Source organism: Colius striatus, chromosome 4 (genome assembly GCF_028858725.1).
Source record: "Colius striatus isolate bColStr4 chromosome 4, bColStr4.1.hap1, whole genome shotgun sequence".
Taxonomy (NCBI): domain Eukaryota; kingdom Metazoa; phylum Chordata; class Aves; order Coliiformes; family Coliidae; genus Colius; species Colius striatus.
Genome location: NC_084762.1, coordinates 30,948,533 through 30,973,105, shown reverse-complemented (window position 1 = coordinate 30,973,105; position 24,573 = coordinate 30,948,533). Strand labels below are relative to the sequence as shown.

The following is a 24,573-nucleotide window of genomic DNA, read 5'->3' as shown; positions in this document are numbered from 1 at the left end:
TTATGTGCCTACTGGTCCTTACAAATCCTGAAAAAAATATCCCCAATTTATTTTCTCCCTTTTATTTGCTCACCTGAAATGTAAATGTACATTATTAAAATATCTTCTCATAACTACACTGCCATTACTAATAGAAGAGTGTTTGATGTGGGTCAATACTGCATCCAAAATTCTTGGGTTTAGGGGAAAAGGCTGCTGTGCAACATTTGGCATTCAGATGTATTGAGCTGCAGAGTTAATGCATGATTAATTTTATTCATAAAAATGTTAATCACTTCATTGTGAGATCCTTTTAACATTCTGTGCACCGGACATCTTTTAACTTCTTTTTCACACAAGCTCACAAATGTCTTTAATATTTTCAAACATTCTGTTATTACCAATAACACTGGTAATTAAACATACATTTAAAACATAATAAAAAGCTGGCAAGTAACAGCACAGTATCGAAAACCCATTGCCCACTGCATCTTCTCTATCCCCTCCCTCTTGACAGCAACTGACCAGTTTCTTTAATATGCACTTGTTTGCAGAGTCCCGGAGGCTTTTTTTTTTTTCCCTCCAGCATGTTTCAACCCTCATTGACACAACCGAGTATCATGAAAATAATACAGCCCTGTAGCACGCTATAGATGGTGCTAAAAATACTTCTGTTCTCGGGGAGGATCACAGCGCTGGGCATATCGAGGCAGGCTGGGGGCTCCAGGGGGGTTGTTTTGGGTTGAGATAGGAGTATTTTTGAGACGAGCACTCGAGCCTCATCTGAGAGTAGTGTCAGGCATTGGTGGGTGTGCCGGCTGCACTCACTGACTTCTTGTTTCCAGCTGGGCAAGGCTATTGTGAGTGTATTCAGCCAATGCACTCATGAAACTGGATAAATGGATTAGTGGATCAGAGACACCATCGGCATCTTCAAAAGGAAAACAGCAGCCTGCAAAAAGACTGACATTTGTGTACTGGGGCAGAGGGTGTGTGAATGCTCTGCCTCCTCCAAAGGGACAAGACAGTGATAAACTTTCCACACTGACCACCTCACTTTGTGCTACAATCGACCAACAAAATAAATGGATTGCTTCATTGTTTTTGAACCGTAGGCAGCACAGGGAAAGCACTACTTGTGCAGCAACAAAGGACAATGTATTGTGTGGGGCCAACAGCTCAAAATAAAACCTTTAATTATCTACGGGTCAGCCATAAATCTGGAATAAAAATAAACGTTACTTTTTAAACTCGCCTTTAATTCTGCATGGAGTTTACCCTGGCTTTTTCTGTTCTCTCAGGAGAGGCACTACCAGGACTTGATGTGTGCCCTGAGTTTGCATTTTCGCATTAGCTCACCTCCCAAGGAACGTTTTGCTATTAGACATGAAAGATGTCCATAATGCTAATTAAAATAAGTAAAAACAGATAAAAGATTTATTTTTTCCACTTTTTTTACAAACACCCATGTATGTATTCTGTTCACATACACAAAAGAGATGCCAAAACTAATATTAATAATGGTGACGGGACTCAAATTAATTCCTCACAGAAGTACATTGTTTAGTTTTAAGAGCTCATATTTTCTAAGTCTTAAATTTTGAATACCTGTTTCTATGGGGTTTTCAGTCTCAAGGTACTTTCAGCTATTCCTGTCCACATGGCTGGTTTTACAGGCTGTCTATGAACGGCACTGCATGGGGGCACCGCACAATGGGGAACACCAACCTCGCCAGGAGCCGTTTCTGCAACTTTTCACTGGAAAACATGCCACGCAGACCACGTTTATTACATGTTCCAGTGTTTTACTTGATTTATTAGCCCCAGGTAAGATTTACTGCAGAGACGTAAAACTTGGCGGCTCAAAGACTGGAATCGGGCCCCATGTCCCACCTCACTGCAGCCCCAGTGGAATCATTGGCGAGCACAGACCCTGCCGACTACCTCTATGGCCCTTCCCACCAAAGAAGGACTGTCAGCCCTACACCCACATAGGATAGCTCCATGCCTGCTTTCCACTTCACGCAGACGGGGGACCTGCCCCAGTCAGTTTAGGCCATGATTGCCTGACCCATGTTGGGCATCTGGGTGGTATTCACAGGCCTGCGTCTCCCAGCCATGCATCGACAGCCCTGCAGAGAGGTGGGTAGTACTCAGGTGTTGAGGTGGTGGGAAGCACTCACCCCCAAACTGAGCCAGAGGCAGGGGAAAGACACATGCCAGGTCTCATGTTTTGAGAGTCCCTTTCAAGAAGCACTTACTAAAACATCCACACTTCCCCTCCACTGCTGGTGTGACAGTTTGGCCAATGTGCCTCCACCAGCTTTACATCTCGCCTTTTAATGACATTCAGTAATCAATGAACAAACAAATGCTCAGATTAAAAAAAAAACAAAAAAACCAAAAAAAAACCCAAACAACAAAAAGCAAAGCAATGATGTTGGAACTATCCAGGTGATGCAGACTCCCTTTAATGCCTTCCTTCCCTTGCCAGCTGCAGCATAGGCAACTGGTCTCCACTGGCTGCCCAGTGTGGCCTTTCACACCTCTTGCCTGGCCGAGGGACATGAGGGCTGAGGCTGAGTCCCGACAGCCCCTCCACCGGTGGGGAGAGGACGGTGGGCGCGGCAGGGCGGAGGAGCTGCGTCTGCGGGGGTCCTGCCGGGCGGAACTAATGCATTGTCCCCCATCAGTCGGCGGGTTATTTCAATGCGAGCCTGTTTAACACAGGACTGGTGGCCGGCAGTGGCGAAGAGCCATCTCTCCTGCCGCCCCCCGCCTCCCCGCCTCCGCTGCTTTACGCTCTTTGTAATAGTCTCATCTACAAGGACGATTGAAACTTTATAGCGCATGATTCATAGACCGGGGCTGCGCTCTGAGCCGCTGTGCATATTACATTAATCAGTGTCAGGCTACTAAAACAGAGATATGAATATGAATTCTCCATATTGCAGGGGAGATAAATGTGCTTGTGAATAATTGATCGGCCCCCATGAAAAAGAAAAAAAAAAAAAAGGAAAAAAAGGCGGCAGGGCGGGGGTGAGGGAATATGGTTACACAATGCGAGTTACCGGGAGATGTAACGAGCCCCGCGGTGCGGGCTGGTGCGGAGCTCCCGGCCGAACGCGACGGGACACAGAGGGCGGGTGGGGACGGCCGCGCCCCGGAGGCGCCCCCGCCGCAGCTCCCGCCGGCGGCGGCCAGCAGTGGCTGCGCGGCGTCGCGCGGCGCAACTGGCGGTGCAGCGAGCACCTCGAAAACTCCGCCAAAGCAGCAAAAAAAAGATGACAGGAGCCGGAAACGATAGCAATCATCGGAACGAGTCTGTTCAAGCACATGCACCCTACGAATTTTCTCGTCTTCTTTCTCCGGGCTTTTTCTTTCTCTTCCTAATTAAAAATAGATTTATTTTTCGGAGTAAAATAGAAAAAAGAAAAATAATAGGCATGCACACCAGTGAGCACATTTCATAACTACATCTCTGTGAGAAAGTCAAATCCATCCCTGTAAAGCTGACGTTTGCTTTTAGTGTGTTCTGGCAACAGCGAGTTTTGGAGTTTGCTGAACTCGAGATGTTAGCAACTTTTCAATGTTCTTTTTCACAAATTTCTGCCATTCTTCCGTCAATGCTAAGTAAATAATAACAGAAATAAGACGGGGAGACAATTTTCACAGGAGGAGGATGAAGTATTATGCAAACATGTATGAAAAATGGTTTCTGATGCCCTTTCAAATAGCGGGAAAATGTATCTAAATATTCGGTTGTTTGTTCTAGAAGTGTTACTTGATGTAGCTGCCATTTGATCCAATGCAAATTTTCCCGTTGACTCTATTTTCAGGTTTGGGTACCGTCATGACTTTAAAGGAAAAAAAAAAAAAAGTAGGAAAGCAGAACTTTCCAATTTACTCTTATCAGATCGAAGCATTCCCAATTAAGGCAAATCATTTAGCTTAAGCTTCTGTCTTATTATTATTCTCACTGCCCTCTGGTATTTGCTGGTATACATCTGCCAGGGTGGATCCCAATAGAAAATGGAAAAGATGACAGGAAAACTACAAATTATTTTCCTGCCAGGGTGACGTAAGCGCTCATTCCTAGCACGGCTCACGTGACAGGCGAAACTTAGGAAATATGGAGCCCTCGCTTTCCTAAAAGTAGAGCGGGACGCGGGGTCTCCCGGCGGCGAGGAGCGGGCGGGGTGGCGACGGCGTATCCTGATCAGCCCTGGCCGCGACCCCACACCGCCCCGTCCCGCCCCGCGTACCCGAGTGCACACAGGCAGCTCCCGAGGGCTCCAAGCGATGATGCAAAGTGACCGCTCGCACGCGTCGGCTCTCGCTGAAACTTCCCCCAAGAGTAATGGCTACCTCGGCCGTGCAGCTAGCGACAAAATTACCTCTGTCTCCTCCAGGTGCCAGCTAGGCTAAGGCAAAAGTCCCCTGGGACCACTGGGGCTTAGCTGCGCACCCACGCGAGAGTTTTTCTCGCTTCAACAACATGACGTTTCTCAGCTAGGCGCGGCAGCTGGCCTTACTACTTTCGGGCTTTCCTTTTTCCAAGGGGAAGACACTTGGAACACTCTGTCCAGAAACTTAGGAAGCGGCTCAAGCACCGTCCATCTGAGCACGCGGGCCCAGCCGTGTTCCTCCAGCTGCCGGTGGGCAGCTCACCGACCCCCCGCCGCCTCCGCCAGATGGAGGGGAGAGGGGGAAGCCAAGTGCTTCGTCCCATCCCCGGCAAACGCTCCGGGAGGGCACGGTGGGCAGAGGCGGTGAAGAGTGCTGGCACGGCGCCGGCCCCGCGGGGCTTTACCCACGCCGTAACTCTCCCAGCCGACTGGAGAAGGAAGCATCACAACTGTTGGCGTTACTAGGGGGAAGGGAGGTGGGAAATTCAAACAAGCAGATGAAACAAACAAAAAAATCAAGTTCTGCATCAGAGTCTGCTCTAGAGATGCTGAAGCTTCCAAAGGCGGAAACCTGCCAAACAGATAACTACTGGGAATTATCACTCTCTGGAGAATAATCAAATCTGGAAGCACGCTCCGGAGTATGCTGTTAGCTTTCTGGTTGAAGTAAAGGCGGGCGGCCTCCACCTCCCCGCCCCCACCCCCGGTTGAGCAGAGCTGCGGGACGGCACCTCCGGCGCCTGCCGCCGCGCCGGGCGAGGCGAACGACGGCACCGCCCGCAGCCCACAGAGGGCGCTGCGAGCTTGCCCAAAGCCGGGTCCGCGGCCCTCTGCTCGGAACCTCTCGGCACCGCTCGGAACCGCTCTTGGCGGCTCGACGGTGCCTGCCGGCGGCCGTCAGGGTACGGGAGTGCTCGCGTGTGCACGCACTCACACATACACACGCACTCACATACACACGCACAGAGGTACACACACACATTCGCCCTCCTTTGCGCTTCTCAGATAAAGTCCCTTCTGACGTTAATATGCCACAAAGTAATCCCCTTTTCCCCCAAGACAGTTTGGCACCATCGCCGTCGCTCTGCCTCACCGAGCATCCCTGCGCGCTCTGGACACGCCAGCTCCCTTTTCGGAGGATCGGTGCCCGGCTAGGAGGGCCAGGCGGCCGGCCGAGGGGTTGGGAGCCGCAGCGACCACCACCTGACAGAAATTTGGGAACCAGGCCTGAGGAGGTCGAGGAACAGCCTGTGCGGACCTGCAGTTGTTACTATTCAATTAATACGGAAGACGAGGCAATGCCATCAGGTTTATGTAGACACAGACTTGACATGTGATTTTACAGACGTTAAGTCTTTTTTTTTTTTCCTTTTTTTTTGGAGGGGGGTAGGGGAAAGTCGAGGAGGGTGTTTTGTTTATTTACTTTTAAAGACATCTTCCCTTTCTTTTTTTGCTCACTTAACCCTAAGTTACTATGTTTGGGTAAAAACTGTAACATAGTCTTTTGTTGAAACAGGTACCAAAGCAGGACTGCCTGTGATTTAGGAAAACCAAAAACAACTAAAAGTCACAAAGCAAAATAATTGATGCTGTGCTGGGAATCTCAGCATGTCAAAATGAGTCTGTGTTCAGAGACAGCCCTTCAGATATCACAAAAATCTATTTCGTCTGATCTGATTCTCTGATCCGTATGAAAAACGCAAAAAGTAGAAGCCTAATGCCACCACTGCTTTATCAAAATATCTCTCTAAGCGATAGTTTACCGAGGCATCTCTTTACTTGCGATGATTTTGTAGCTAAATCAAGATCAATATGATAATATCTGACAATAATTTTATTAATATTTTGGTTTAAAATCTCATTTTGTTTCCGACAAGTCCTAGTTGGAGGTTGGTTCAGTTTGGTAGGGCGTCACCACATTATTTCTTAATGACATTCCCAGCTGCTTCTTTCCATTTTCCACCATCAACAACCATCTGGTATCTTATTAGCACCTCAATGCTCATTTAGTGTTCTCATTTAGGAGAAAAAAAGAAGTAAACACTCAAAATATTACACATTTTAACGGACCGTCTTAGGAAGATTAATGCTTTTATAAACAGAGAGATAGTCTCTCTCAGGTCTCTCTTCAGGCAACAGATCGGAACTGGAGAACTTTCTTCTGGGAACTGAAAGAGCTGCCATTTAAAATTCTTTTCCTTCTGCTGAGATTGGACTTAATCTCACAGGGAAAAATCTTTCACAGTCATATCTCCTCTGTCTTTATTTGAAGCATAAATCATTAGAAATAGCTGTTTCCTTTTTTTTTCCCCGGCTTTGGTCAGAATGTATACCAAAACACAGAAGCTCTTGATCCAATTTAGGAACCAGTATGGACAGCAAAGTTATATATACGGTGAAAAATCCTGTCCCTTTCATTTTCAAGAGTGTGTTTTGTACCGCAAGTGGAAGTCAGATCCGTTTATGTTTGGAAAATAGAGACCAGAGAATACGTCTGTTTCATCACGATTGAAAAAATAACTTTAATTTTCCTAGTCAAGAACCAGCTTCGCCCAGCTTCTTAAATTTACATGTATGAAAAAGGAAGCTCGCAGCTCGTTTTCGAAAAAAAAAAAAAAACAAAAAGAGTCATCAAAAACTTGGATTTGGTATTCTAAGTTTCAGTTACCCAAAGCAAAAAGACTTTTTAAAAAACCAAATGGTAAATGTTTGAATAGATTTGTAATCCATGTGTAAGATCTGCAGCAACAGAATACATACCTGAAGAGAGCTCATAATTTCATTTAGTTTATTAGACAAAAATATATGATTTAGACAAGTTTTGCTGACGCGCTATTTACAATCTGAAATCACTCTATATACAGAAAAAACACAAACACGTGGGAAACATTTACGGAACAAATAATCCAAGAATGGTTAGGATAACACGATCTGAAGTGATACAATGAAGAAAGGGATCCATCTACAGATTTGTGTAATCGCTTTAATGGATATGTACCACCTTATTGCAAAAAGAGATTGATGGGAGTCGTTTATATAGTTTCCTTTTTCTTTTTTTTTTTTTTTCTGTCCTTAATACCAGTCTCTGAAATATTTTTTTTCGTCAAACCATTTAATCAAGCGGAAGGGAGAGCTGTTAAAATTCTCGATGTTCCCTCTTGCTGAGCCAAAGAGCTGCAGGGGGGAAGGGAGGGGAAAAAAAATAGACGTAACAACTTTCAGGGAAAAAAAAAAAAAAAGCTTGTCTATTGCTATAGCATCCTAGTGTTAGCTAATTGTGCAGAAATCATTGTCATTGGTGTAATTAACATAAAATCTTTGAGGTCTGTTAAGTTTTTAAAAAGTTACAGTCTGGCTACATAAAATTGCAGTTTAGCCTAACTTTGAAAAGATTACGGCAACTTCTGTGTTGTTCTTGGTGTCTGTATGCATTATTATGGTGATGATTAGGTGTTATAATTAGTCTTTATTATTCAAACACTCTGTTTCACATAAGTAACATTCCTGCAGTGAAAACAAACAAACAAACTCACTTGTCACGGACAGGCTGGAAGGGCGATTTTAGCGGCTGAGGTGGGGATTCAGTTCTTGGTACATTTTCTCTTTCTAGAAGGAGACAGAGGGAAAAAAAACACAAAACAACAAAAACAAAATCAGGAGAACCATTCTGGAATAAGAAAAATAAAAACTGGACAGTGTGCAGAGAACACACCTCCTTCTCCCTCTCTTGTTCAGACATGTGCAGGTATATATGTGTGTATGTGTGCAGCACTATTCCCTACTTTAAATATTTAAGGTTTATGCAAAATTTTCCTGCTATATTTTTGTCTGTCATTGAAATTACTGGGAGGTGAGAGTCAGGAAGGAGGGACAGAAAGCAAAACCCAATGAATGTATTTCACAGTGCTATTCCTGCATTCTCATCTTATTTGATGGGTGTATAGGGTGAGAATGTAACAGCCCACATGAAATGAGCTGGATGCTCCAGGGGAAACATGCTCCAGGGGGGAAAAAAAAAAAAAAAATCACTGGTAGCGTAAACTGTCTGTAACTCCATTAAAAGCAATCAGTTACAGCGGGGATGAATCTGACACCATTCCTCAAGGAGAAGTTCAGATGCATGTGTTGGGGGTGAAGGGAGAAGTAGATGCCTGATGCATTCATTACCTATGTGTTTGGGACTGGTCCTCTCTGAAGGTTTTTCACTGCTTAGGGCTCCCAGAGTTGCTGTTAAAACAGAAGGTTGCTGCTGGGCCTGAAGGTGATGATTGTGATGAGCAGCATGGTGGTGGTTTACTCCCAAAAAGGACCTCACATTTAGCAAGGAACTCTGAGTGAGGAAAGCCCCATTTGTCCAGTTGTGAAATTTGCCAATCTGGCATGTGTAGAGTCCATGGCTAGGGAGAAAAGCAGGGTGCTGTATTTGTGGCGAAGTGTGGTTAACCTGGGGAGGAGGAGGGGGCGGAGGGGGAGAAGATTTCAGGGCACCATCGGGAGTGGTTGCCGTCTCTGCCAAAGACCAAATCTTGGGTTTGCTGTGAGGTGGCATCTGTAAAGTGTTCTGGCCCCCAGGACTGACGATTCGCGTGCTGTTGTCAGAGGCCTCCTTCACCATGGCCAGCGCATCTTTGGGTTTCAGCCCTTCAGACCCTGACAGAGCCAAGTCCTTCTCCTTTTCCAAGTGCTCTTCTTCACTGCTTTGTCTCAGGAGCTCAGGCTTCTCCTCCTCTTCCTCGTTGCTCTGCTCCCCATCATTCTCGTCGATTTTATCTATGTCTATGCTCTCCAGGTCAATTTCCTCATCGTCTTCATTCTTCTCGGGGTCTCCCTCATTGTCACTCCCAAAGAGGTTTGCATCTTCTGTGTCCTTACTCCTGGAGCCCCAGGTCACCTTGTTCTCCTTCTTGAGCCGCCGACGGGCATTGGCGAACCAAGTGGAAACCTGGGTGAGGGTCATCTTGGTGATGATGGCCAACATGATCTTCTCGCCCTTGGTGGGGTAGGGGTTCTTGCGGTGCTCGTTGAGCCAGGCCTTCAGCGTGCTGGTGCTCTCTCGGGTGGCGTTTTTGGGCCGCCCTGGGTCCCCGTACTGGAACTGTCCGTAGGGATAATAGCCGGGGGCAGTGTGGGCAGCAAAGGTAGCAGGGTGGACACCCGGATTATCTTTCAGCTCGTACTGGGATCCCTGCAACACATTCAGACAAGCGAAGAGGAAAAGGCACATCAGTTATCTCGTTAGCGTCTCTAACAGACCTGAATAGGCTATGCCGGGAGCCGGAATATGCCTTTGAGTGGTGCAAAGGGGCTTCACAGACAAATTCGGCCCTTCCCGCTCCGGGTTCTTCACTTTTAGATTAAACAGAGGTATTCCCAAAAGATGCCCCACTTCTTGCAGGGAAAGGTAAAGAGAGGGGCTAAGATGGGCTCTGCTGAACATTCTGCGTATTTTCTCCACCAATCAAATAAAATAAAACAACGGAAATGCAGCAACTTTGCTTTCACCTCAGCGAAACAGTTCATTGTGCCCTGGAAATTATCAAGCAGAAGAGACCAGGTACTACAGCACAGCTACAAACTAATGCCTGCGCACAACCTCCCATTTATCTGCAAAATGTCCGGGAGGATATTACAAGTCCCCGCAGAGCATTCCTCTTTGGCCCAGGAACTGCGTTTAAATGGAACTGGCGTGAGGCAAGACTGAGGAGGTGAATGCACAACTTCATTATGAAGACACTTAAAATGTAAGAGATATTCCACACACCAGCCACCCCCTATCCCCGTCCCGTCCTGTCTCGTCCTGCATTCCTACCCCCGCCCCCTCCCCGCCGCCTTCCACCTTTCAAATCAAACACTAAGATTCTAGTGTAAAACATTAACTTCTGACTGTTAGAAGAGCCTTTAAACTTCGGAATGAAAACCGACCCACGCGTTGGAGAATATGGATATGCAGACACTTTATCTCATAAGTTTTACTTTGATCTGAACAGAGCAAACACAAATTGTTTACAAGCGTTTAGAGACGGTGATTTATTTGCAATCAATATTCTTTTTATCATCAGTAGTAAAACACAGCAAGTCAAATTATCCCATCAGGTGTTTTGGTAAATAACATTTTATCTTTCTAGCAACCTCATTAGGCCTCATTATTACCGTCAATTGTCCAGATATTAACTTAATATTTTAGCTCTTGATTTACGAATGCTTAGAAAATGAAGATTTATTTCAAAATATCACCGTCATGGTAAATCACTGACCAAGGTACCTTGCAAGTAGAAAAGGTAACCGTTTCTAAGAAGCTGACAATTAAAGCTATTTTCTTTTTTGTTTGTTTGTTTTGTTTTCTAGTCCAGAAAGATATTCCTAGTATTACTCGCGAAATTTGTGTCAGCCTTAAAAATGAAACTATTGAAAAACATCTGCGAATAAACTAATCTAACTTTGTCAAACAGCTGAAAAGGAAGGCGCATTTTAATTGCAGAGACAAAGCTTATACACAAAGACAAGCCCGATGTAATTTTTGTAATGTGTTGTAGAGTAGGCTTTCTATGCTCCCTTTATTCCGCTGCCTTTTGTTATTGTTGCTGAAATGATATTTTTTTTGTGTAATCTGTGCTGGGAATTCTTTTGAAGAAGCCACTTGTAAATCACTCATTGCTTTTGTCTCAACTTTTACCTCATTTCTAAAGTCAAGGTTTAAAAACGTCGAAATGCACACTGTTAAAGTGCCATTGTAGGAAACGTTTGTAGCACAAAATTATTTCTTTTCAGGGGCTGACCCTTGTTCAACAGCATGTCCATCTACTTGCCTATATATGTGTATTAAAAAAGCACACAAGAGATAAGTATTTAGAAATCAAGTGGAACACTATGTGTACCGCCGCCGAGAAATTTGGGGATACTAGCAACGAAAACGTTTTAACAACAAACATCAGAGATAAAAACATTTAGTTAAAAAAAAAAAATACAGACGTTTCACTTTTAAACTACTACACTCTAAAGAAAAGGGGGGGAGGGGGGAAGAAAGGAAAAAGAGACATGAGGATGGTTTGAGTGACGGTAGTTCGTTTGGGAGTTAATGCCAGTATGCCTTTCTGCTCCCATGCCTGTAGCGGGGTGCAGATGCCCTCCTTCGCTTGACGCAAGTCCGATCTATGACACTTGCCATAATCAAAGTATTGAAAAGTTCGAGTAACAGAACGGGCCATTTTTACGGCTTAAGGAAAACGTCTTGAAATAAGCGGGCGTACTGGCTACCGACAGTGGAACCTGTTCATATCTCGGCGGCAAAGAATAGGACCGGACGAAAAGAGGAGCTCGCCGGCAAAACCAAATGAAGAAACGGTACCGACAATATCATCCTTCAACAGCACCACCAGTAACAACAAGGGGAAAAAAGACGAATTGTGAGGGACAGTAGAGTACGCAGAGCTAGGAGCCTCACTCAGCCCTCTCACCACCTAGAAGGAAAACTCGGAGGAGTTTTGCCTGGCTGGAGCGACGGGCCGGTGAGGGCTACGCCGGCAGACGGAGCGCGCCACTCCTCCGGCCCAGGCTCCGTCCCCTCTCCCCCGGCAAAGCCGCCCACACATGGGCTCCCTTCTACGCGGTGGACACCGCTCCGGTAGGGAGCCGCCACCGCCCCCCGCGCTCGGCTCCGCGGCCTCCGTCCGCTCCCGGCTCCCCCCTCTGCCTCCGCTCTCCTCGGGCCCTGGAGTCAGCGGCGGTGCGCACTCACCATTTGGGAGAAGAGGCCGAGGTCGGCAGTGTAGGGCAGGAAGGCGCTGTAGTTGGGGGCGCTGTAGGGGCCGGCGTACATGCCCAGCACCGAGGTGACAGTGGCCGAGCCGCTGCCCAGCTCGGCGCCCGTGGGCCGGCCCGAAGCGGCGGCGGCGGCGGCTGCGGCGGCGGCGGCGGCGGCCAGCACCCCGGGCCGGTCGCTCCCGTACACCGCCTGGCTGGCGCTGAGATACTGCGGGTAGCCCAGCTGGGGGAAGGACATCTCCGGGGCGCGGGCACAGCGGCGGCGGCAGCGGCACTGGCTTCGGCGGAGAAGCGGCAGAAATAGAGGGGGAAAAAAAAAAAGGGTGTGGGGGGGAGAGGAATTATACTAAAAAAAAAAAAAAAAAGAAAGAAAGAAAAAGGGGAGGGAGCCTGAACAGCCAGGGAGAGGAGCGGAAGAAACCCGTGCTTCTCTGAAGCGAGCTCTCTCTCTTTCTCTGTCTCTCCCTCTCGTTTTTTTTTTTTTCCTTCCCCCCTCTCTCTTTACTGGAGTCAAGCAGGACGAGAGAACAGAAATCGAGCCGAATATTTTCTTTTTTCGTTCTGATTTTTTTTCTGTCAGAGATATACTGCAAGCTAGGTATAGAGGAGGAGGAGTGTGGAAGGATTCAGTGGGGTGTCTTTCCTCAAATCTCGGCTCTTCTGTGCTCCTAAATCCCTTAGATGTGATCTGATCAACAATTGAGCTCCAACTGATGTGTCTGCCCTTAGGTCCTAGGCTGATCTTTCAGATACAATTTGAAGTTGATGTTTTGATTGGCACCCACTTGAGCTGCAAGCGCCGCCCCGCGCCCCCCCCCCGCCCCCCTCGGCGCAGCACGTGGTGCACAGCCCAGCCTGGGCCACTTTCCTCGGTGCCTGCGTGTGCGTGTGTGTGTGTGCGCGTGTGCGTGTGTCCGCGCAGCTGCTGTGCTGTGCTCTGTGTGTGTATTTAATGTTTAGCAATGGGCTCCTTTCAGAAAAGCCCCCACTGCTGTATGACAACCTGTCTACACGATTTTACAGCTGTCCAACATTGGGGTTTTGCTGTTTCGCAGCCTTAGTGTGTCCCCTTTTAACAAAAACAACTGTGTTGCTGGTTTTTTCCACCTTTAACATTGAGTCCCCCTTGTCGTCGTTGGAATCAGGAACAAACGAGAATGGCCGTGAGAGGAAAAGGGGGTTTTGCAGCCAGGCGATTTGTAACAATTTATCACTCAAAAGCGAGCAAGCAAGAAAGAACGAACAACAAAAAAAGGAGGGATATAAATAAATAAATGCGGTCTATCTATAGCAAAACACAAACGCCAAACATCCAGAACTTTGATGAAAGTCAAAAGGTTTCTAATAGTTATTCCCATAAAAATCTTTAGTATTAAAAAAAAAAAAAGAAAAGAAAAAGAAAAAAAAAAAAACAAACCCAGACCCACAGTGATCATCCCTCCGCCCTTCGCACAGCTCTTCCTCCTCCCCATCTCCCCATGCCCTGCCGACGGATTGACACTGGGGTACAATTATCAGAGGCATTTTGACGCTGCTTGGAATATTAACAATAAATAATGCCGCAAATCAACAGTGGCGACATGTATGCCGAGGGGCAGGGAAGACCCCCAGCCCTCACTCTCAAGCGGAGGATTGGGGGCTGAGTGGATGAGTGACTGTAGACTGTCAAAAGTTCCATCCGCCTGTTTCAGAGGGGACCAAAGGAAACGCTGAAGTGGGGGGAAGAGGGGGGGAAAGGACCAAAGCGAGCTGTTGCCATTATCATCATTAATAACAGTGATGATCAGAGGAAGGGATATTTTCCCCCTTCTTTTTCCCCTTCTCCCCTTGGAGCGAGGTGGAAGGTGCAGCAAGAAACAAAGGGCTCCTCTGGGAAGGACCGAGGGACTCGGCCGCCTTGAAGGAGATGAGTTGTCATCGCTGTAACCTGCTCGCAGTGTTACCCGCTTCCTCGACGGGACTCTCCCGAACCCCATCGGAGCTTACAAAGCCTAACACCACCCGACCAGCACCGCAAACTTTGCTTTTCCCAGCACCCTCCCCCGCCCCCTGAGGGAAACGGGGAACGAGGGGAGAGACGAGCCGAGGACTGGGCTTTTCTTGCCCCGACCCTTCCAGCCCCAGTAGGACTAGCCGGGGGCCGCTCTGCTCCACTAGTCCGGCCTAGAGCTAGCGGCGGGGCTGGCGCTGCCTCTCCGCCGGGCTCGGGGGAGGACACGGCCGGCCGCTGCGTCCCCCTCGGCCGGCCCCAGCCGAGCGGCCCCTCGGAGGGGCACAGAGTGGCCGCCCTGAGCCCAGCCCTCGCCGCTGCTGTCCCTGCCACCCGGCAGCTTCGTCTTTGTGCTGAAGGGGCGGCGGGGGCCGCCGAGCTCTTCCTCAAGGGACGGAGCGGGGCGGCACGGCGCGGAGGGGGCCGCAGACGCGAGGGCCCTCTGCTTTTCGGGATGCAAGTGTTTGACGGGGGAGGGTGGGGGGAAGGAAGAAGGCGGGGAGGGAGGTGGGCGGGGGGGATGAGTGTCTCATTTTCCCAAGCCCAGGGCGAGAGATAGCTCCTAAGGTCCGCATCACTCGTCGGGGCTTGGCGCCCCGCCTCCGAGCTTGCAGCCGCGGGTTCAGGCCGACAGCACGGGTCGCCTCTACGAAGGGCAATGTCTCCCCTCCTGCAAACGCCTCTGCGGGGTGTCTGTAACGCCGACCAGCTCTTCCCTCCCCAGGCTCTAGGGAACCGCTCCGTTTCAGAGTTGTTTAAACTTCTTTTCCCAGTCAGTTAAAAACAGTGAGCTTTTCCCTTCCTATGTCTAACAGGGAGAGAAGGCTCTTCCCTCCCGCCCCCGCTCCAAAATCTCACCCTCAAAGCAGTAGAGCGACCCTCAGACAAAAATGGACGGCCGTAACAAAGCTGAGTCGGGCTTGAAAATTGCAGTGGTATTTTGCGAATGGAAGTGTCACATTACAAGGACTGCAGGTAAATAAAGGTGGGATAAGGCACCAATGTTGCCGAAATCTTCTTAGCGCTTTAGATCTGGGTGGAATGTGTACCCAGAAAAGGTTTCGACTTGGAGGCTTAAGAAATGTGAGTCATCCCCTCCCCCCACCCGCCCCCATCCTGCTCAGATCGGTTCAGGGGACTTTTTTTTAAAAAAAGTCTCAGTTGCTTTTCTATCAGCTCAGCATCTTTTCGGGGCGAACTTTGCTTCACTTTGCGTGGAAATGGAGCAAATAAATACATAGTGCAGGTTACCTGTTACAGTGATTTGAAAGAAAAAAAACCCACCAAAATGGACAAAATATAGGATGAGAAGAAATAAGGAAGGAAGGAAGGAACCCACCGAGGAGGGGTAAAGTTGCAAGACCGGGAGGAGAGCTTTGTTCCTCATCTGTAAAGTTCCCGGCGCAAGGATGAGCAAGGTCCTGCGAACGCCATTAATTATGCACAATTCTGATCAGTAAATGCCAATCCCTTACCACGAGATTCCCGTTTCTGCATTGGACATTGCCCTTTTTTTTTTTTTTTTTTTCCCTGAAGGTTTATTAAGTCACTTTAGCAGGCAACCTTTCAAAGCTCTTTTTAATTTTTTTTTTTTTCCCCTTGTGCAAGTAAGCTGGGACCAGAGCTGCTACACTAAGCTACTTAGCTTGAAAATCAGTTTAGTGAAGGTCTGGCAGATTCTGGGTTTATTTCCCTCAATACAAGACCTATAGCAGGAGCTTAATAACAAAAGTGCGAAAAGAACGAAACTGTACGGAAAATTACAAACATCAGCAGCAGCTGCCAGAAGCACCAGGAAAATCTTTAAGTAAACCCAAGACCTAGGCAGTCAAAAAGGTTGGTATGATCAACGCCCTTATCCATAAATTAGCTTGAATTTTTTAAAAGATGGAATAAATACTGTTTAAAAAAAACAGAGATAATTATAATTTTTAAAATTTCTTTACTTTTTTCTTTCTTCCCCTCCCCCCCCCCCCCCCCCCCCGCATATCTGTTGCTCGAATGCCTCCTTAACTTTCGGTAAAACCTAACAAAAAGGGGTGCTGTGCCAAATCCGTTGCCGAATAACATTTTCAATGGAGATGAAGAGTCACATAGAAAAAAAAAAAAAAAAAGGGATTCTAGCTCAGAGAGAAAAGCAGAGTCACCTTCCTGCTGGAGAGTGGATGCACATCTGAAAACAGGCGGGAGAGATGTATAGCAGCGCTGGGTGTGATGTGGTTATACCTAAGGTAATCGCTTAAAACACATTCTATACTGTTTAAAGTTAACCGACCTAAATGACCACGCTCATATAATTCAAAGACCCCATCGCAGATAAACTTAAAGAGCCTTTCTTGAGAAGGAGTTTGCTTAGACAGCGCGGTCCTTCCCGTTTCTTAAGGCGATGCATCCACTACCAAGAGATTTTCTCTTTATTAGCAACAAATCAGTTGAGATAGGGGGCCGATAAGAAATGCAAATCCAGACATAGGGGTCGCTGCATGGCCGAATTTTAACTGCAGCCTGCTTCTGCAAGGCTTGGCGAAAGGGTCTGTTTGAGAAGAGGATATGTAAGGCTTTAAGACTGACTAGTACTAAAAAATGAAGTCAGTGATTTTGATCTACTCCAGATGTCCTGAGAGTGGATATTGCACTGCTGGGAATCCGCACCAAATATCTGAGGGGGCTGATGATAATCAGCGCAACACATCAGCCAGGGGGAACTGGCAATTGTGATAACCTGCTGCAAATATGCAGGGCTGGAGATGGCAGTGATAAACCGCTGAAATATCCTCAAATGGAGATGACAGAGATGTTGAAAGGAGACACCTAACTATGGGGAGAACAGGATACTAAGCAGAGCACAATCTGGGAGTGGAGTTCAGATATTTACTAGTCTATGGTTCACCCGTGTAGTTTCCACAGAGGGGCATAGTCTCGTGCGCCGTCTCTGCGTGCAGATGCAAGCGCGTGCAGACCCGGTAGTAAAATTCGAGGTTTATGCGGCGTTGATAATAAAATCTACCAAAAGAAAGGGAGGCTTAATCGCTAAAGTGCCTTGTTTGTGGCTTGGGAAGAAAAGTTTTCATTTAATTCTGTGACTGCTTTGAAACATCCCGGTAGCGATTTCTTTTGCAAATCCTCTCGATTTTCATCTCGCTCCGGTAACAATCGAATAAATTTAAAATTATCTCTTCAGTTAATAGTTTATTTCAATTTTCTTCCCTGTGGAAAGAACAGGCAGACGAGGGGGTGGGGAGGAGTGCCAAAAATTAGATTATCCGTATGCTGCTAATTTTCTGACTGTTCTCAGCAGGTAGTTTCCATTGTTTTTGTTTTGATTTGGTTTGGGTTTTTTTTTATAATTTTCTTTTCCTCCATATCTTTTCTGGTATGTAGATTTAAAATATCTCTGCCACGTAAAGTAGCAGTCCTACATATTTTAACGATATGGATTGAATCCATTAACGTAATAGATCTCACCTAGATCTTAATTATGCATCGACTGTTGACTATTTAGATCAGTTAACTGAGTTTTCATTAAGTGTATTTTGTCTGATTTAGCATGGGACCGTATTTCCTGTGACGACGTGTACTTTTCTGAGGGTGCTGCGGCTCCCCAAGAGCGTGGCTTGGGTTTCCTCTGCCTGGTCACCCGCTGCCAGGCCCCGTCGCCTCCGCGCGTCTGTCCTAAAGCGCTCCTCATCAGCCCTGATTGATGAGCCTTGTTAAACACTCATTATTACTTTGCACCTTTTTTCCAGCAGGGTCTGGGAAACAACCCCACTTTGTGACAACAGGGCATGTGTCGAACAATTATAGGCAGAGAGGTGATGTAGCTCTGGAGCGGCAGATTCCCCCCTCCCCCTCCTCACGCTCAACGCGAGGAACATTTCTGTTATCAAAAAAAAAAAAAAAAAAAAAGATAAAGGAGTGGGGAGAATCTGGGAATCTCACTCTCTTTTTGCAAATTTAATTCTCAGCAACAGGAGTCTTCAGACCTCTGACTGTGCGAACGAATGGTTTGATTTGTCCCAATAAATACAAAGTTACAATCAGGGATACCCAGTCGATTCCCTAAACGTGAGCAGGCACATATCCATAGTACAGGTACTGCAGGAAATAATCAAAACCCGAGCAGCTACAGCATTTGCTTGCACTCAAGGTAAGAGCTAATAAGGTGTTTACAAAGGTTATTTTATTCAGAGAGATAGAGAGCACGCATTTTAAAAAGAAATTACGGGCACCTTTCTTTTTTTTTTTTCTTTTCTTTTTTTTTTTTCCCTGGTAAATTAAGATGACTTTATTATTTTTTTTCCCTGCTAAGCTGACGGTGACTTTTTATTAATCCTTTATCAGTCCACCTCAGTTCTAACTTACATTTACATCAGATAGCAATGCGAATAAACAGATATTCTCTTCCTTAGCTCTTTCGCAAACGAATTGCTAAAGCTATGCACACAGGCCTATATGAACAAGCACACAAATCTATAGAACGAATCGTCTGCCGCTTTGTATCTATCTGTCTGTCTGTCTATGTATGAATATTTTATATGTCTGAACTTAATTAACAAAATAATTTCCATTTTGTCTCCAAAATGATCAACAGCAATTATGTGAGATTTTAAAGGTTTATAATTTTATGTCACCAGACTGTTGCTTGGGGGCAGAGGCACAATTGCTGTGCCAGCTGCAGTTGTATTTATTTGTTTTTCTGTCTTGTTCCTGTAGGGCTGCATTATGCAGTTTTTAATTAGTTTGTGTTTGTATTTCACCCGTCCCAAATCAATGCCATCCTGGAGCAATGTGATGTAAATTCCTGCAGTACAGGTGTAGCTGCTAGCTCTGGAACACTAGGAAACTCATGTCTTACAAATGAAAGCAGTGAATGCCATTCAGCCAAACTGTCAGCTTTAAACAGCCAAGAGGAAGGAGATCAAAGCAGAGAGCAGGAACTTCTACTCTCCAGATTAGTCTTTATGGTTTGAACGCCTAATGCTATTAAAGGGAACCAGGACATATAGCACATCGTTGGCTACAAAGTTACTTCTAATTTTGCTAAAGTCCTGCCTCATTCTGGCCAATGTAGGCTTTCAGAGCATTTCAAGATGCACCATTTCCTTTGAGGCCTAGTTGCTACTCATCTGAAATTATGCAGAACTAATACCTTCAGAGACACATTTCTGTTTGTGTACATATTTATATAACTTATCGCCTTTTCAAAGATAATTTTGATTTCCTCCTAGGTTCCACAAAGTCTTTTAACAGAACTCTCAGCAATAAAACCCGAAATTCTAGTATCTCCAGACATGAAAAGTCCCTTTATGTTGTGTTTGGTGTCTCTTCTTTCTTGAAATGACCTCTGTACGGTGGTGTATAAATCTATTATTCCAGTCACTGGGGAATTCTTTTAAAGCTTTTTTTTTTTTTTTTCCAGGAGTAAGAGATCGTTCATCTTTAACTAGGCCACATAGAAATTATGATTCAACAGCAGTGTATATTTAATTAGAGTAATCTCACTTGAATTTAATTACCTAATGAATTATTTGTTTAAAAGGTAAAAAGACTTGTTTGCCAAGTACAGTGCAACCCACTGATAAGAACTTCTGTTATAAGAACATTAATATTTTAAAAAAATACATTTTATGGGTTTATATTTTAACTCTTTGGTTCTGTCAGCCATCGGTGGGCACGCCGAGCCCATTACGACTCGAGCTCCGATTTTGACCCTTCGAACCTCCACAGCGAACCCCCGTAGCTCGCTGCCGCCGACTCGCGTAAGTAACGCGACTCACCGCACCTCCGTGTGCCGCAGCAGGAGAGGAGGGGGAGGGGGGACGCGTGTCGTGGAAGGAAACATGGAACACTAGTGGTTTTGCCAGGTAAATTTGTAGGGGAAACGCCAGCGCGAGTCAGGGAACGGCAGTGAGGCTGCTCGTCTGCCACAGGGAGAGGGGCTGAGCGCCGCTCCGCGTCCTGAGCACCGCTGAGCAGCCGCCGGGTGCGAAGCTGCTCTCCAGGGCCACCATCTGACCCCCTCAGTATCGTGCCTGGAAGAGGACCTTGGCCAGGAAGGTGGCAGAGCGGGGATCGTCATTCAGGCTACGAAACAGTAATCTTTTTCCTTTTCTTTTTCTTTCCCTCTTGTCCCTCAGTCTTATGGACAGTGTAGCTAATGACAGTCCTTTGGTTATTTATGATTCTTCATCCAAGGCAACAAAAACTGAGCAGCCTCTGCCCTTGACCTTTCTCCTCGGTTCCCAACTTTGCCAGTTACCGCATTGTTTCCAAGATACATCGCATACAATGCTGAATTGCAACACTTGTCAGAAGATTCGTCTAAAAGCACCACAGCTCGGGGATTATTATATGCCTTTAAAAAAAAAAAAAAAAAAAAAAAAAAAGCAGTGGGTTTGTTTTTATTTCGAGGAATCTCACCGACTTCTCCCCTTTCAGCGCCGAGCCCCCTCTACTCCCTGATGCTCTGTCACCACGTAAGAAGCCCGACCGCTGTCAGGGAACAGGAGTTAAAACATATCTCTGTAAGTGCTGAAGGTGGTCAGGGGATGCCAAACACGAAGGGTCATTTATTTCTCCCTTACTTTCCTTTTATAGATAAGAACCTACCAAACATTTCTACTTGTGAAGCGCCAGCAAGAGGGAAAGGAGAGAGTGTGTATACTTTATCCGTGGGCAGGAAGATTAAAAGAAGAAGTAAGCTTGAGACAGCGTCATAAATATTGAGGCATCAGTGCGAGCAAAAGCCGTGTTTGAGGGTCCCTAGTAGGTGTCACTGAAGGTCCCACCCGGCAGTCCTGCAGTGAAGGACCGCATCATTGATTATCCCATCGGTGCAGAGACGCAGTGCCCATTGTACACACGGTTTACACCAAGGCAGGGAATTCTGCCCCTCTCCCCCTTCGTGCTCCGCTCCCCCTTCGTGCCCAGCTCTCAGGTAGGAGGTGTCTCCCAAGTCGCCTGGGGGAGGTGTCGGGGCTGTCAGCCGCCGGGAGCCCCGCTGCCACTGGGCGAGTTTGCGTGCCTCCTCCGCACCCGACTTGGCCCCGCTCTAGTGCCTCTTTCGACGCCGGCCTTTGGTGGACTCGCTACGGCGTCCGCACTGGTCGGCTGCTTTGCCGTCCACGTGCCCTCTCAAGTCCTCAGCGACTTGTGCCGTGCTTCCATGAGCACCGGCTTCGCGGGGCTCGACTGTGAGGAGGCCCAGAGAGCTCCTCGAACTGCTCGTGCATCGCACCCGGATAGGGGGTGATGCTGGAAGTCAGGCAGGAAAGGAGTGGTGAGGCGAGTCTCAGTCTGCTGCTCTGGGTCTAAACCTGCTGCTCTGGGTCTAATCTATTTCAGGGAGGACACCCTCATTTTGCTTTTTTTTTTTTTTTCTTTTTTTTTTTTTTCTTTTTAAGATTTATTGAAAAGAAGCTGTTTTATGCACAGGTTTCCCAAGCTACTGGTCACCGTGACAACAGTGGAGCTTACCTGCTCACCAGTGCCTCAACTTCTGTTTCTCGATGCCAGAAGTGTTTGGGTCTGGTATCTGTTTTGCAGTCTCAGATGAATATGTGGGGTCTTGAACCCCAGAGTAGCTTTGAGTCTCTTACAGTGAGAATGGCATATTTAAAAATAGCATGACTTCAGAAAACCTCAAACCTCACAATTATATTAAAAATGTTTAAGGCATTGAAACCCGAGACTGTGGTCATTTTCAGGTCTTATAGCAAAATTATTACAGTATCTCACTGTTTAGAGCATTGTAAATATGTTGATCGCCTCTACTATGCATCATTTGCACAGAATATAATTAGAATCAACCAGCAACACCACTGAAATGTTTGTAATGACTTTACAGTATTACAGGAGTTATAGATATGTAGACCTGGTGTTTTAATTCTTGAGGGCCTGTGCTTTTCTTGGTTATAAGTGCAGTTGTCACAGCACATCTACATAAGGCAGTGTACTCCATTAATTTTGATAAGAAAATACATATATTAACAGATGGTATTCGGCTGTGTATTTTTATTCTTAGCCCCTTTGGAAGATGTATGCATTTTGACTCTATTATTACTGATAAAATATAGCTGTAAAATTTCAATTATGTAGTTATGGTAGGTCAAACTATTAAATAAATCTTGGACTGTAACTTGTTGAATTTAAATTCTGAACAAGAGCTCCTCAGATCCTTTTTAATATTATATATGCAGCATAATTTACAATGTCATTCTATTTCTTCTATAACTTTCTTCTAACACCAACGTTAGTAGCAGTTGGTGCATTTTCTTGCTTTGCTTTTTTTTCTTGGATATAGTCACTCTTTTTGCTAATATAATTGACTATTATTTGCTAATCCATTGATGTGTGCTGCATTATAATTATGACTTTTGTTTTATCCAATAATACTTTTAAATAAGACTGTTTGGATCCTATTTTAAGGACAGAAGCAAACTGTTGCTTTGGGGGTTTCTTAATGACCAATACAGATCTAGGCAAGATATTATTTTACTGTGAACAGATTTGCACTCAAATCAGACTACAGATTTTTATGCATTTATACAGTTACATACACTTTTGACTTGACTTTAGCTTTACTCAATTGTAATTAGTTTCCCCCTTCTACTTCTCTTCTTTGCATTAGTATGCTAATGTCCAAGAGGCCCATACCTCTTTTGTATTTGTTGTTTCTAATAACACAAGAATATATTTGAATGGCAACACAGTTTGAGCCTGTCATGTGTCAAGCAGGATTAGTTCATCAAAAACGTTGCATTGGAGTAACTCTGAGCCCAGAAATAAAGTGTATTTTAAAAAATAACAGTAATTGAATGAAAATACTTCTACTGAAATACAGTATTATGAGAAAATCCTTCATATATGGTGCTTAGAAGAAATATTGATTGGTGGACTAGTAATGTAGTTTTTCTCAACAAGAAAGTTAATCATGTCCTCTACTGAATTATTGGTCTAGATGCTGTAAGAAACAGGAAACTAGACACTCCAAATTATTTTAGGACTGGGTCTTTGCTGCAGTCAAATCACTGTGGCAATGAATAGAACTTAGTGTACAATCATGAGCTACATCACTGTGCTCTAAAAAGTAGCACTGAGTTTATTTTACTGATTTGCTTCAACTTTTTTTTTTTGCTCCCAAACTACTGTTCCTCATGTTTAATTTTACTTACACGTGGTATTTCCCTTCCAAAGATGGCAATTTCTAGTATTTTACTTGGGATTCAGAACACACAAATAATGGTAATATCATATTCACTGTTAATTCTTCACATGCAGCTGGATTGTTTCAATTTACAAGACATTTTATACAATACAGATATATTTTTCTTTCTTTCTTTCTTTCTTTCTTTCTTTCTTTCTTTCTTTCTTTCTTTCTTTCTTTCTTTCTTTCTTTCTTTCTTTCTTTCACCGATGTGTATACTATGTATTCTACTGTTTCCTCATATGTTTGGCATTGTTCACAGACAAGATAAATTTTAGAAGCCTAAGTCATGATGTTCAGAAACAGACATTATTAAGAACAGTAGAAAATTATGAGCATTTATAAGCACAACAGGCCCAAATTAAGACCCTAAGTTCAGCAGCTGGAAGCTTTTTGAGGTTAAGTACTACACGCAAAGAGAAAACATGCAAGCAACTACGTACTCAATACATTCTGCATTTTCAAACTAAAGAGACAATCAATGGAGTAAAATATTGGTTGAGTATAGGTAGTGGAATCTGAATTTAATTTTTCTTTTTGTTATGTTCATCTGTGCACACAAGTTCAAATATTTAACATCTGGATGCTTTTTGAATGCCACAGGATACTCAAAGTCACATGCAAAATAAATCTAAACTGAGCAGATGTTTTGAAGACAAGAAAATTAAAAGACAGATTCCTGCAGAACTGGGCTAATAAAAAGCAGGAAAATACTTACTTTTCTGTCTCACCTTTTATTTATTTCTCTATCTTTTCCACGAGGCTCAGAGAGTTAGGCAACAATGTGATCGTTCGGCATTTTGCAGTTGTTTTTTTTCTCTCTCTCACCTTGTCTCAGGGCAAGTGCAAGCATTTGCAGTAGTTCATACTGTGTTGGCATCACCGCTGTAATTGCACTAACCCAGAACACTGTTACTATAAACATTTCTATACTAACCTTAATAATTCTAATGCTTCGTGGAAGCAGTCCTAGTGCAGTCACATTGATGTAGTAGTTACTGCCAGCATAACTCACAATAATCTCGCAATCCTTACAAAGCCTACTCTGTGCAATTTCCTTCTACTTCACATTATTTACTTGGTCTAAACTACTTGCTGTTTCATATAGTGATGAATACCAGTTCATTTAGTTCAAATAAAATAATCTCTTCAGATATTGATTGGTTCTCTGACTAATCCCCACTTCATAAGACCATCTTTGGACCTGTTGGGAAGTTTCCCCATAATGC

The 24,573-nt window shown here is 45.3% G+C and overlaps 1 protein-coding gene across 1 annotated transcript; it reads right to left on the bottom strand.

Moving 5' to 3' along the window:
• Positions 1-7,504: 7,504 nt before the first annotated feature.
• IRX1 (iroquois homeobox 1) lies at positions 7,505-13,265 on the bottom strand. Its single transcript, XM_061995641.1, has 5 exons — positions 13,257-13,265; positions 12,124-12,423; positions 8,556-9,573; positions 7,922-7,994; positions 7,505-7,562 (listed from the first exon to the last, which is right to left on the bottom strand). The coding sequence occupies exons 1-5, from the start codon at positions 13,263-13,265 to the stop codon at positions 7,505-7,507; spliced, it is 1,458 nt and encodes a 485-aa protein (XP_061851625.1).
• Between the last annotated feature and the right edge of the window lie 11,308 nt (positions 13,266-24,573).

Bases quoted from the DNA above. Each gene is read 5' to 3' on its own strand.
- IRX1 (XM_061995641.1), bottom strand. The intron at 7,995-8,555 runs GTAATGAATGCA...GTCTCCTTCTAG, and splicing joins GACCAGTCCCAAACACATAG to AAAGAGAAAATGTACCAAGA. The intron at 7,563-7,921 runs GTGAGTTTGTTT...TCCCCCCTGCAG, and splicing joins TTCCAGCCTGTCCGTGACAA to CTCTTTGGCTCAGCAAGAGG.